At 35.4% G+C, this 13697-nt stretch overlaps 1 protein-coding gene across 1 annotated transcript; it reads right to left on the reverse strand.

Annotated features, from left to right (window-relative positions):
* Nucleotides 1–35: 35 nt before the first annotated feature.
* LOC107078405 (uncharacterized) lies at nt 36–11632 on the reverse strand. Its single transcript, XM_015355659.2, has 4 exons — nt 11546–11632; nt 8399–8460; nt 3459–4453; nt 36–814 (listed from the first exon to the last, which is right to left on the reverse strand). Exons 1-4 carry the CDS (start codon nt 11599–11601, stop codon nt 668–670), a joined length of 1260 nt encoding a protein of 419 aa, XP_015211145.2. The 5' UTR covers nt 11602–11632; the 3' UTR covers nt 36–667.
* Nucleotides 11633–13697: the final 2065 nt, after the last annotated feature.

Genomic DNA, 13697 nt, shown 5'->3' on the forward strand with positions numbered 1-13697 from the left:
TATCACATCTGTTTAAAGAATCAAGGAAATGGCTTTATTGATTTATTTTGCATTATTTAAACCTTTACAGTATCATCTGGATAGCCAATGATTTTGTAACTCTGTTGTTAAAATTCTGGATTTCACATTGTTGTACAATTATTACATATATTCTTTCCTTTGTTATTTTAAGAAGTCATTACCTTTTACACTGTAGAAAATTACATCGTCTGAAGATTTCTTTGAATAAAAAATCTAGAAGAAATTGTGTACGTTGTCTATAGGTATTAGTGTTAATATCAACATTATCAGTAAATAGGAAGATAAACTATACTTGCACAATAAAGTTAACAAAACTACACCATAATATTTTATCAAGTTGTGTGAGTTTAATTGCAGAGGGATCTTTCAATTTCAAGCTATTTCTTTGTGTTCCCTTATTAGCCCTAGTCAATCCTAGTTTATTAACATATATATATATAGACCTTGCTATACAGAAATATGATTATTTACAAAAAATAATATATCTGATTACACTAAACATCATAGTAAAAAAAGAAAAGATATGACCAAAAAGCAGAATATTCCATTATAGTGATATTTTAGGGTTTATCATTTAGTGGTAGTTTAAAATCTACAGCAATTTCAAAAAAAGGAATTTCCTTAAAAGGTAAGTAAAAGTAATTAACTAGTGAATTGAACTTCTTTCTGTAGAGGCTTGATTCATCCTCTCTCTAATAACCTGGAGAATAAGTGGCACTGTGACACAATCCTTTGGCATCTCAGGCTCTGCAGCAGTCTGGTAACGCTGGGAGTCTGGCTCACAAAATCTCTCCTGTCGTAAATCAAACAAGAAGAAAAGGGACGAGGTATCAGAAACCAGGGACAAAAGTTAATTTCCTCCCTTGACGGAAGAACTTTTTTAGAGAAGGAGAGAACCCTTTTTTCAAATGTGAACTGCATTTGATTCCACAGATTATTTTTTTTTAATTGACTTTTTTTTCTGCAGGGGAAAAAGGCTCATCACAGAATACCCTGGGTGGAAAGTGAAGCCTCAGAGGGAAATGAATAGCATTGTGAAGCATTTTAAAAATGTCATTTCCCTGCAAGCTAGTCATTGATTACCCTGGACCCTAGTTAATTTAGAATTGCTTTCTTCAAGGCTTTCCGATTTCATTTGTGAGCGAGAAAAGATCCTTTATGAAAAATACCAAAAAATAGAAAGTATTTGTAAGTAATTTCTCTTTGTAACCAATGGGGCTGATCAGCAGGGACTATTCTGTAACAGCCACAAGTTGATAGAGTGCATGGTCAATGTTGGAAGTAATAAAAGCTGTACTGTACATCTGTGATGCAAGCTTTGCATTAGGTTGCCGAAGCGGTCTTGTGATATTCTGTGTAATTCCTGTCTTAGAGCCTGGCCAAGCACGTGACTGTTCACTGGTCTCTAAATCCCTAAACTCCAGATGTCATCCCTGCCCATCCTCACCATCATTTACATTTTCTAGTCAATGTTGGGAAGCAATAAAAAGGTAAACAAAACATTAGTACAGTATATAATACAGTTCAAGTACTTAGCCACTAAGTGACACACCCAAAGAAGGCTCCACAGCCAAAATGTTGTGTTTCTTTTCCTCTCTTTTCAGCATGGAATAAACCTTTACTTACTCCATTAGTATATAATGTTCCATATTACAAAAATGTACTGTTGCTCTTGAATCAGTCCAGAGAAAAGCAAACAGGGGCTTAGATGACTATTCTACACTGACAGACTAAAACAACTGAATATTTTGCCTTGAAGAGAGAAAACTAGGAGGGGAGCTGAGCCAAATGTCAACTCGGCACACTGCTTCAGAATCAAAATGAAAACACGACCCAGAGGACACGAGAAAACTGATTGGAAATGCATTTTAAATGAGAACAGGAAGTACTTTACATACATAAAATGTTGTGATAGCCTTCTCTCAAGAGGCAGCTGCATGAGATTCTTAAATTATCTTCTACTACTAAATGTATTAACTGTTGCATTCTCATCTCACAAGAAAGCCATTGTTACACAAGCAGCATAAAGATGTATATTGTCCCGCTGTAACACTTACTACATTAGTATGAGCCTACAGGAAGGACAGTAAGTGAGATCGCATGTTTAATGTAGAACCATGGAGTCAGGTTACCATAAATCACTACTTGGGGATCGTCTGTATTGACGAGATATACTGTATCTGCCCAGACCCTTACACTTAGACCCCCCCCCAATCACTTGACTTGTGACTTATGGTCTTCCAGATCGTGGCCTGTAATTCATGGTCTGTGTTGGGCTGTAATATCTTGACAAGTTAGAAATAGCTGGTTGTGAACACTCCCGACAGTGAGTGACAGTGCATGCACTTAGTCTAGCATCCAACATGCTGATAATATAAAGGCATGGATCTTTTGATAACAGGGATATGTTGTTTCCTTTCTGTGTTTTGCTTTGTCTGTTTACATTTTACATCTGTCTTAAAAATCAGGAGCTTAAATCATTTTATGATCTGTGCTTAAACAATTCTCAAACTATGGGATGTAGTGTTTATGCAACAAATGCCACTCAATTGAATTGTGGTCATTATTGATCAATAAATCAAAATGATCAAAATATATTTGTTCTTTATATATATAAGGTATATTTAATAACATTTATTATCCAAGGATTTTTACTTGAGTTGCTGATTGTTATAAGTGTTGCACTGACAATATCAACTTATAAAGAACGTTTTTTTTTTCAAGATACTTATTCTTCCATTAATCACGTAATACATTTCTAATCTATGCAAAATCTCCAAAGGGTTTTAAATGGAGAATGACAGCTTGTATTTTACACTCTGCTAATCATACCCTGATCTCAGCTGCACTGGGGGGAGTGTCTGTTTGTTCAAGAAGAAATGGAGTCCAGGATAGATTTATGAAAGTGCCTGTGCACAATGACTTTAATCAAAGAAAAAAAACTGTTTTGAAATGCATGATTTTTTTTTACTTTAGCCTTCTATTCCTATATACTGTACCTAATCAATATCAGCCCAAATTTACTTTTTAGGTATGAATCTGCTGAAGAATTCCACCTTTTGATTAGGAAACCATGAAGCTTACTTTAGAGGTCACAGAAAGTACAAATACCATAAAATATGTGCATGTGAAGAAATACACACAAAGAATTGTTTTTAAAGAATATTTAAATGACTCCCAATGAGAATTAGTTACAGACTATCCGAGGTGTTCCTTCATCTGTGAGTTTAGTGCGTTATACAGTACCTTGTGATCCATATTTACTGTATGTCGCATGCATGGACCATTGGGAAATATCACTGTTGACATTCACACTGACATACTGCTTTCATGTTCTCCTTCTTGTGGTTCAGTAATAAATAGAAAAGTTGCAGTTTATTCAAGTGTACCTGTGCTCTGTCAGGTTCTATGTCAATGCACAAGAAACATATGCTTACCATAGCCTCAGGTCTCTGTTTTCCACTGCCAATGGTTTGTTCTGAGAATCTCGCTGTGTCCCTTTGAACTCTCCTCCAGGGTATTTCAATCACTTGTTGATTCTGTTGGTATGACATGTTTCTCCCTCTTTGCCTGGTGGGATGCTGGCCTTTGTTTGGATGACATCTCTTAATCACTACCCTTTGCAAAGAAGAAGGCATGCACTGTAAGTTGTACTGAGCCATGGCCTGCACTAAAGAACCCAAACAGCAATTTAGACTGCAGCAACTTGAGGTTCCAGGGTCCAACAGGTGCTGTATGTGGTTGATCTTTATTTGGTCACCTACATTAAACTTATTTCCAAGAATCATGGAAGTGCAGCTTTGTGAAGTATTGCTTAGTGCTCTTATTTCATCAGATATGCTGCTTCCTGATGCAGACTTTAGCATGGCATGGTCAGCACAAAAATTATTGTGATTAAAGTCCTGAAGTGTGGTTGGTACCGTTTCTTTTGGATACACTGCTGAAAATCCCTGAAATGCACAATCGGTATAGGTGAGATGGTGTGATGTTATTTTGGCATCTTTTTCTTTGCTGATAGCAGTTTGCATAGCTTTCTGGGTAAATGGGGTTGATAAGCTACCATGTGTCAGAGATAGGATCTGCTTAATCTCTGAAAATTTGAAGGAAGTATCACTGGGGTTCCTGCACCTGTGTGCCCTTCTTGGCTTTGTTGGAAGGAATGAATCTATTCTAATTGCAGTGTTGGGTGTGCTCTGTAACTGTTTGTCTTGGTGAACATTGAGAGCTCTTGTGGAGCAGCTTTCAAATGAGAAACACTTGGCAGACAATTGTCTAGTTGCTTGTAGATCTTCTTTAAGAAGCCCATCTTGGACGTATGATGACAGAGGCCCAACCAGTAAATGAGATGATATGACAATATTGTTCTCATCTAGGCTTCTGCATTTTTGTGTCCGTACTAATTTAACTTCTGGGATTCCAAGAAATTCAGTATCTGAAATAAAATTAAAAATACAAAATGTTTCTTTACTAAAAAGGAAAAAGAAATTATAGTAATGCAGCTATAGTTTCTAGTCGGAAGCTTTTGTGTATAAATGAGGTTATATTATTTCCACAAGCACTTAGACTTATAATTGTTTACTTAGCATACAAAACAACCTTCCGATAAAATAAGCTGAACCCACATTTATGACATTTATTATTGTGACAAACACCACTGAAAATTTCAGTCTTAGATTTCTCCAGATCATGAACTGAGAAAGAGATTTTGAAAACAGGGCCAATTCCAGATTCATACAACTTCAAAATGAAATAATGAAAAATTGAGAAGAATAAATGTAAATGTCTATTATGGACTGAATGCAAAGTCTATATGTCCATAACATATACAAATACACACATACAGTACATGTATATTTTTTTTTATATTCCATGCCCTGGTTGTGCTCTTAATCATCACAGAACAAAATATTTCCTGAGAGGATGTACTTCTTTTTCAGCTTGGCTGTGTTACAAAGCAAGCACATTAGAATTGCTGAGCCTGCTTAGCTGTGTCAAGGCTATGATTAATCAGAAGCAATAACTATAAATGTCTGATCCAACTACACCCCCGCAAAAGCAGATCAATAATATACTTCCAGCAGCCTTCTCTAGTATTGACCCTGACTGCTAAATTAAAGAAAAAAAAGAAAAGAAACAGAAAGAATCACTTGGGTAATGAGCATGTACAATTTTAGCATGAATAATGAGAATTTACAATTGGGCTTTTAAAGCTATGCATATATTCTGATTTCACTGTAGTGTCACAATTCTTCAGATTGGACTTAAAATGTACTTGATCTTTAACACAAGTTTGTGTTGGTCACAAATTCAATGTAATTTTCAGCCACAAAGTAAATTAAAGTAATGACTGATGTTTCAGAGTAATCTGACTGCCTGAGAGAAAAGAGACAAAATTCAGATTGGTTCCATATGCAATGTACTATATGCTCTTAACGTATAATTTACAAAGAAAGTAAATGCATTAGAATATTAATGAATGTGCCATTTGCAAAAAAAAGTTAATTCTGTTTATAAATTGTGCTTTGTAGGTGAAGTACATTTACAGTACATGCAGTACAAAATTCATATTTCTGTTGTCTGAGAGTCAAGGTGAATCAATTTAAAAAGACATGGCAGCTACATCAATTCCAGTCCAGTAATAATAATACATTCCTTGGTCTTGAATTATACACGGAAACATTTTGAACAAGAAGTGAAACTGTTGCTGCTAATGTTGTGATATAATAAGTACAGTAGCTGTATAACAAAAGTATTCCATTTATGGATGAACAAATAAATAAAAATATTTTGAAAATCAAAACCTTTGTACCTCATTTACATTACTCTATATCATATCAGTGTCAGATACTATACTTTAGACTGTGCACAGAATTAGTTCAGAATTAAGTTAAGGTTTTTTAATTTTTTTATCCCGCTAGTATACTATAGGACATTTCTTTAAGGGTGTCTGTCCAGTCTTATGAGAAAGGACAGCTTAATTTGGAAGGACACATAACACTTGTAAAATATGAGTGGGTCAATACAATACATTGTGGTCAGCTGTGAAATGGGCACTTACTAGATCTTAGCCTAAATATGACTTTGTGGACATATCCAGGGTTAATTCATGTGAAAAACATCCTAGCAGATCTACTTCATAAGATTTTCTCATTCACAGTCAGCCAGCAATAGGCTTCAGTCTTGTAAACCAGAGTTGTGCTATCTCATTCATAGAATTTGAAAGCATACTGCTTCTTTGCACAAGGAAGAAAGAGGAGGCCACAAAGAATTTATCCTTCTCATATTTGTGTTAGTTTTATGGGAGGTTCAAGAATGAAGAGGAGTTGTTTTTTTAAAGTAGATGCTTGCTTTCTTCTGACTATTTGCACATTTTGATATTTTTTCTTGACCTGAGCCACTTCAGACAGCAGCTCCCATTTTGTACAAAATATCTTTTGCGTATCATTTTTGGGTAATGCATTTTAATCAATCAACCAATCCATCCTTTTGTTATGGAGTCTTGTTTGCCACTCTTCATCCCAGCTCTTTATAGAGATGACAATATTGCACAGCAACAGCAAACCAAGTGAAGGGGAGGAAAACAAACTCCCAGTGGGGGAAAAACCTCTAGAGTCCCAGGCCTGATGGTTGCCTTCCTCCAGGCAATGAGCTTGTAGTACATGAATCAAAAAAATAATTTAAATCATCTATGGCATAGATCTTACCAAATTGTAAGAATTCTTTGAACAAGAAACAACTAATGGTTAATTGGTTAATACAGTAAGTACTAAATGGAATCTGAGCTACATTACCTACAATCACTACTGCTTTTAACTTACATCAGTTATCTGGATTCTGGTCTACTTAAACTACTCAATTTAAGAAACTATATTAAAAGGAGAACAGGATGCATTTCTGTACTCAAAGAGTGAGAATGTGGACAAACTACAGTATTTATTGGTTAAGTTGGGACCCTGGATTCTTTCAAGAAACTCCTGGATAAGATATTTGGATCAATTTACTACTGACTAACAAACAGGCTAAATATTACAAATACCCTCCTCTCATTTGTAATTATTCTTATATTTGTTACTGTTATATTCACATTTATGCATTACCAGTATAACTTGTATTGCAGTAGAGTATATTATAAAAATGTTTTTTAATAACAGAAAAATAAAGATTAGAATGATTTCTTGGTAGTTAATGGAAAAGGATTTAAGCTTATAGGCAGAGAGTAGCGTAATCTAAATGTATTCTTTTTGTAACTGGAAGTCACAGTGTTGAAATACATCAAGGAATTATTTTCCGTGAATTTGATGCATAACACATCTCAAGAGATGTTTTGCAGAAATGTAACGTACTGTATAACAAAGGGAAAATAGGAATATAAAATAAGATTTTTTGTGCATAGAGTTGAAATAGTGTACACAGAAATAATACGAGGTCTGCATTGTGCTTCAGTGCACATTGCCAGATTTTATGGTTTGGCTTCTCAATAGATAAAGTGAAGAAAATCAAGAAAACTTTTCTGGCATCAAACCCAAATCCATCAGCTGCTGACTCAAAGTAACAAATCTTTTGAGCATACACTGGCAGAGAAAGATACTCTCAAGAATGCTAAATAGATATTTGAAGAACAAACCCTGCAAAGTATTTGTAATATGAGAAGATAACCACTGACGATCACATGAACTCTGGAATATGTAACCTCTAAGGAGATACGTATGTACTGTTTCTATATTTTATCAGGAAAAGATACCTTTGGGTAACGAAAACTATTTTTGATACGTTTTTTTTAAAGAAGAAATGACACTACAACTAACGTAATTTTTTGTGTTCCACAAAAAGTCATGGAAAATCCTGTGCCACAAAGCAGTAGCTGGAAGGGCTGGTCCTATTTCCCAGAATGGTACCATTTGCTGAAGATACCACTTGTAAATGATTAGCTTGTTCTCACAGCAGTCAACTGCAGCAGTGTATTTTATCATGCAATGCATCATCAGGCTGAGGAGCAAGGTACAAGGAAATAAAAATAAATGGGTGAGCGTACACACACAACGTTAGCAATCAATATCTGATTGCACAGTTCTTTTTAAGGGACCATCAGGCACAAACATTAACCCTGAAAATGGGTAGTGGTCAATCTCAAGTGCATCTGTTGCTTTCTACAACAGTAATTCCTTTTTTTTTACCTGCAAACATTGAATAGAATACAAGCCCTTAGTCAGGAATGAAAATATTTACATTCTTTACTTCATGTGTTGTTTTATTGTACAGATTAGGAAGGAAAGGAACAGATATGGCTGGTGCTTTAATTTTATACAGTATGGATGTACCATACTTTGAAAAGGCAACACATTTCTAACATATGAGTGAGCTTGATCTGTTGACTTACCCACTGCATCTTCCACATCACATACCTTCCAACCTGTGTATCGACATTCCTTTTCTTCAATTCTGGAAACAAAATTTGAATCATTTTCTCAGGAATGTTAAAAAGCAGAGATTTATACCATGTATGTATGCAAATAATTTCTTTGTAAACCATATTCATCAAGCCTTACGACCCATAGAAAAATGAATATTTTTAAAGAGATTATTAATAAGATAGAGAGATAAGACTTTATTGATCCCGAAGGGAAACGGAGGTGTTACAGCACCCCAGCCCAAGATAAGCAAAGACATCACAACAGACGAAAAATTAAAATACGTACAGTAATACAAAATAAATAAAAAATATTATTATTAATAATAATAATATTGGGTTATTATAGCAATAATAATACACTATTGTATTAACATGAATGAGAATATTGGTGAACTACAGTAAGTCGTGATTGATAGCATTATAGCACTATGACCAGCCTCTGCAGTCTTAATTAGTTAATCCCTGAAGCTGTGTCACTGGTATAAGTACACAACCACACATCCAGGGATTTCCAGCACCATACCTCTTTTATTAATCATCAGCTTAAAGTTGTTCGTCTGAATTTGTAGTTTCCGTATCCTTAAGCAACCAACCAATCTATGTTTCACTTCTGTCACTTTTTAGTCACATTTCTGACTAACACAATTAATCCTGTAAGACACATTTTTAATACAGTATGCTACAGATCATGTGTCATAAACTTTGTTTAAAAAGTCTCATATACCCCAGCTCAGGAGAAACTCAGAACTTTCATAGAGTGTGTAGGCAGAACACAAGGGACAACTCACTGGTTTCTCATAATGCAGTCCAATTAAACGTCTTCCTTTAATGAAACATTTTCACTTGCATTAACATTTCAAAACATGTGTTCCCCTTTTTTCTGCCTAACTACTACAAATTAGACAATCTGCAACAGATAAACCCATTCCATCACATCAATTTAAAATCTGAGGATTATTTTATCAATTTAAAGCTGGCAATGGCCAAACCCTGCAGCTTTATCAGCACAAGGAAGGGACATAAAATTTAAACCCTAACTGAATATGTTGCACGAGTCAGTACCACGATACTTTATACTGTACAGTAGTTGAAGTCGGGATTACTCAATAAGTTTTAGATGTAACTTAAAATGCCAATGCATTCAATGCAAACTTGCAATGAATGCAGCCTTTCCACTCTTTTGAGTGAGAAATATATTAGTTTGAAAAGACTCAGCAACCTTGCCTAATCAAAGAAATTGTATCAACTATGGTACAATTTTATTGTTTGACAAGCATTCTGTAATTGAAAAAGATGCGTTAAATGGTGTTCTCAATGAGTATGGTTTTAGGGTTAAATAGATTAAGAGTCAGGAATACCCAATACATGTGAGCTGTATCTGTTAAAATCCCAGTGCATTCAATGCCAAATGCAACAGTTTGAACAGCTTAATCCCTGTCTTTCAAACTTTTGCTTTTAGGCCAATTTAGACAACAGTCCCATTTAGGGCAATGCAGTGTATGGAGCCATGCAGAATATGCAAGAAAAAAAAGTGAACATTACATTGAAATAATGCTTTTCCTAAATTCCATTTCTGCCCTAAAACACAGCCTTGCCGACAAAAATCCTCTATGTTTTCTAAAAATCCTAACCGTAACCCTAGCTTTGGGTTTGGCAGGTTAGGGTTAGGGGTCAGATTTTCTTCAAAGAAATAATGCAACTTTTCCACTCTTTTGAGTGGGAAATATGACACAGGGCTTCAACATATTAGTTTGAAAAGACTCAGCAACCTTGCCTAACCAAAGAAATTGCATGAACTATGGTACAATTTCATTGTTTGACAAGCATTGTGTAATTGAAAAAGATGTGTTGAATGGTGTTCTCAATGAGTATGGTTTTAGGGTTAAGGGTCAGGAATACCCAATAAATGTGAGCTGTATCTGTTAAAATGTCAGTCCATTCAACGCCAAATGCACCAGTTTGTAAAGCTTAACCCCTTTCTTTCAAACTTTTGCTTTTAGGGCCATTCAGACAACAGATCAAAGAGAAAATGCAAAAATGTACATCAACATGGGACCGCGCAATTGTAGTTTTGACCATAAATTTCACCTAACAAAATGGTGCACTAGAAAAGCCACCTGTAGAAGACGTCTTCAAACACACCCAGCTTCACTGTGTGTTGCAAGGCTGAAATAATAGATTAAGTCAATATTAAACTGTTGACATAGGTAATATTGTCTTAAGCAAAATGCTTTTTTTAACAGATTGAGTTTACTTGTGGCTCATAACACAATACAGATTATCTTGCAAATACTGATATGTTTTAAGTATTAAGATTCATGTTATTAATGCTGTTAATGTTTGACTCATTAAAATTATCATGTTTATTTTAGTGCTACATAACTCTCGTTCTGGAATGTATTACTACAGCTAAAATTAAACAAAAAAAGCACATTGTGAAACACCTGATGAAGGCTCCACGGCCGAAATGTTGTGTTTTCTTTTTTTTTTCCAGCATGGAATAAACCTATCACTTGTTCCTTTGCAGCCTACGCATGCTGACGCAGCTACCCACCTGAAATACATTGTGAAATACATTACAGCTTCATGAGCTGTCAAAATGGGTGCTACTCTCAGGTATACTGTAAATACAATGTACAAAACAATTTTCAAGGAATAATACCCTCATTAAGGTTTCAAAGATCCTCAATTTATGTTAAGAAACATAAATAAAACTGTATCCTTATGGCTTGATTATTCTACCTTAATGTTTTCCATTACGTTTATCAGATGCCAGTCTGGGCATTAAACAGAAAAGTCCACAGATTGAATAGATACGGCAGAACTTACTGTTTAGCTGTTCATAACTTAGAAAATACACATTTTTAATGACTAAAATCAACAGCATTAATCAATAAAACTAACTTTTTCCATGTCCTTGGTTTGTGACAGATGCATCCCTCCAGGCAGAGAGAAAGCTACTGTACAACACAGTAAACTGCTACAGAAAGAGTAAAAAATGGTTTATATGGGACATGGATTTATTTACTGCTAGAGCACTATGTGAAGGAGAAATGAAGTACCCACATTTCTTTACAAAGTTAAAAAAGGAAGAAAAACACAGAATGGGATTACCTGCTAACTGCTGGTTTTGACTTTCTTCGATATTGCCTGTCCTTAATATTGCTCATTCTTTGAAACACTCAGCTAAGAGTAGCAACAGCTACTCAGACACATAAGCAAGCCATGATGTTGACATACAATATTGATGCTGGTCACTCCCTCGTAATTATAATACACAACAGTAACCAGGAACAGTATTTGCTTAATTAAGCAAATTAAGGAGACCGGCTTAAAATAGCCTGGGACAAAGGAAGTTATCCAGCCCTTTCTTGTTGTGGAATCTGATGGATGGATGAGAAACTTGAAAATACTGTCAACCAAACTAGACGGACCAAAAGGCCTTCTCTTTCATCTTGATTGTGCTATTGTATTTAGAGGCTTTTCCATAGTTCAAATGCAGAATAAATATTTGAGCCAATGCAAAAAAAATAAAGCTTAAAAGTGAATATTAATTTAAAACAAGAGCTTTCACTTTTCTAAAGCTTTTGAAGACAAAGTACAGGAAAACGATAAATGAAAACCTTCTTCAATGTCTGGCAAAGGTTTGCTTTTCTCATCTTTAGAATGCGGCATTGACTATCTTTTCATGCCAAACCATATAACTCATTTTTCAAAAACTTACAATCTGAGGACAAGATCAAAGTGAAGATAAGCCCTATAAAAGTTTTCTGCAATTTTATTACATTAGTACAATTCAAGAGTTTCCTTCTACCCATTCGTTGATGGAAAAGTCAATATCAGGATTATGCTCTATTTATACATCCAATCATGCTTTAGGTTCATGCACCTAGGGTTTCTAAAGTGCACATTTCTTTAATAGTTTAAAATGTACAGTATAAGCAATAAAACCAGATATTGTTACCATGAGAAGTGAGCATTCAAACAATTTTCAGTAACACATAAAGTAGTACTTTTACATTCCCAAAGTATCCCAAACCAGGCAAAGGAACAGTTACTATTCTTTATTTCTTTTATACAGTACATGTTTCTTTCTCCTTTTACAGGTACACAAATTCATGGAAATGGAAATAACCCAACAGGAGCAGTGTCCATGTCATTACAGATTCTGACTACTTCAAAGACTAGTAACTTTTCTTACAGGTTGTGTGCGCGCACACACACACACACAAAACAAATTGTACTTATCCTTCAAACATTTGCCTTCAGGCAAAAACAAACAAGGTTCTCATTTTTTTCTAAAAATACATACATACAGCCATACTCAAGATACTACAACCAGAAGTACAGTTGTGTTCAACAAGACTTTAAGAGTCATTCTGGGCTGGAGAATTGGATGTACAATACTACAAAGAGAGGGAAGGGCAACTTAAACAGGGGACTCCACACTATATCATATTTTGTACTAGAATGATGCTTTTTTTTAACAGTTCTTTCCAGCGAAGTCTGTCATGGTTTCTACTGACAGTCAGGGCATTTATTGTAGCACAGAACCGGCACAAAGGGGTCTTGTAGACCAATCTCTGGCCATTGTCCTGCAGTCTCTTTACCTCAGTCAAAGGCTCTAAGCTCTCAATACTCCTGAAACCTCCTACATCTTGCTGGAGCGCGTCCACTCCTTTATAGCCATAAAATGCCCAATGGAAAATCCAAGGTCATGCTTAAGGAGGAAATCAGTGAGAAGGAAACAACTGCTTGTATATAATCCAAATACAAATAAACACATCAGATTCCACATAACATTAGGCAGAGGAGAACTCCTTTTATGATCAGGACTAATCAGTTCCAGCTCTTCCACTTAGACAGGTAAATGGCCATCATGCTTGTCCTTGATACAGAAGCTCCCTGCAGCCCACAGGGTTCAATCCACTCCAACTCTTACAATACACCCAGACATTGCAGGGAAAAAATGGCAACTAGTTAACCAGGAAAAACACCTGCCTAATTACCCTGTTCCATACCTCAAACTACATGCCTAGAGAGGTTACTATACAAACATTACTAATTGATGACCTTCCCCCCCATGTGAGAATGTGACTTTTAAACACTTCACCAATCACCTCATTAATTAACTAATCACCACCCACTGAGACTATTTACAGAATATAAAAGTCAGCTGATAAAATAGTTCCCTCAAATGATCCAGTGGTTCTCAGGTGAAAAGAACTGGAAAGCAGCCTAAATGAAAAACATGTAACCATATTTT

Source organism: Lepisosteus oculatus, chromosome 9 (genome assembly GCF_040954835.1).
Source record: "Lepisosteus oculatus isolate fLepOcu1 chromosome 9, fLepOcu1.hap2, whole genome shotgun sequence".
Lineage (NCBI taxonomy): Eukaryota > Metazoa > Chordata > Actinopteri > Semionotiformes > Lepisosteidae > Lepisosteus > Lepisosteus oculatus.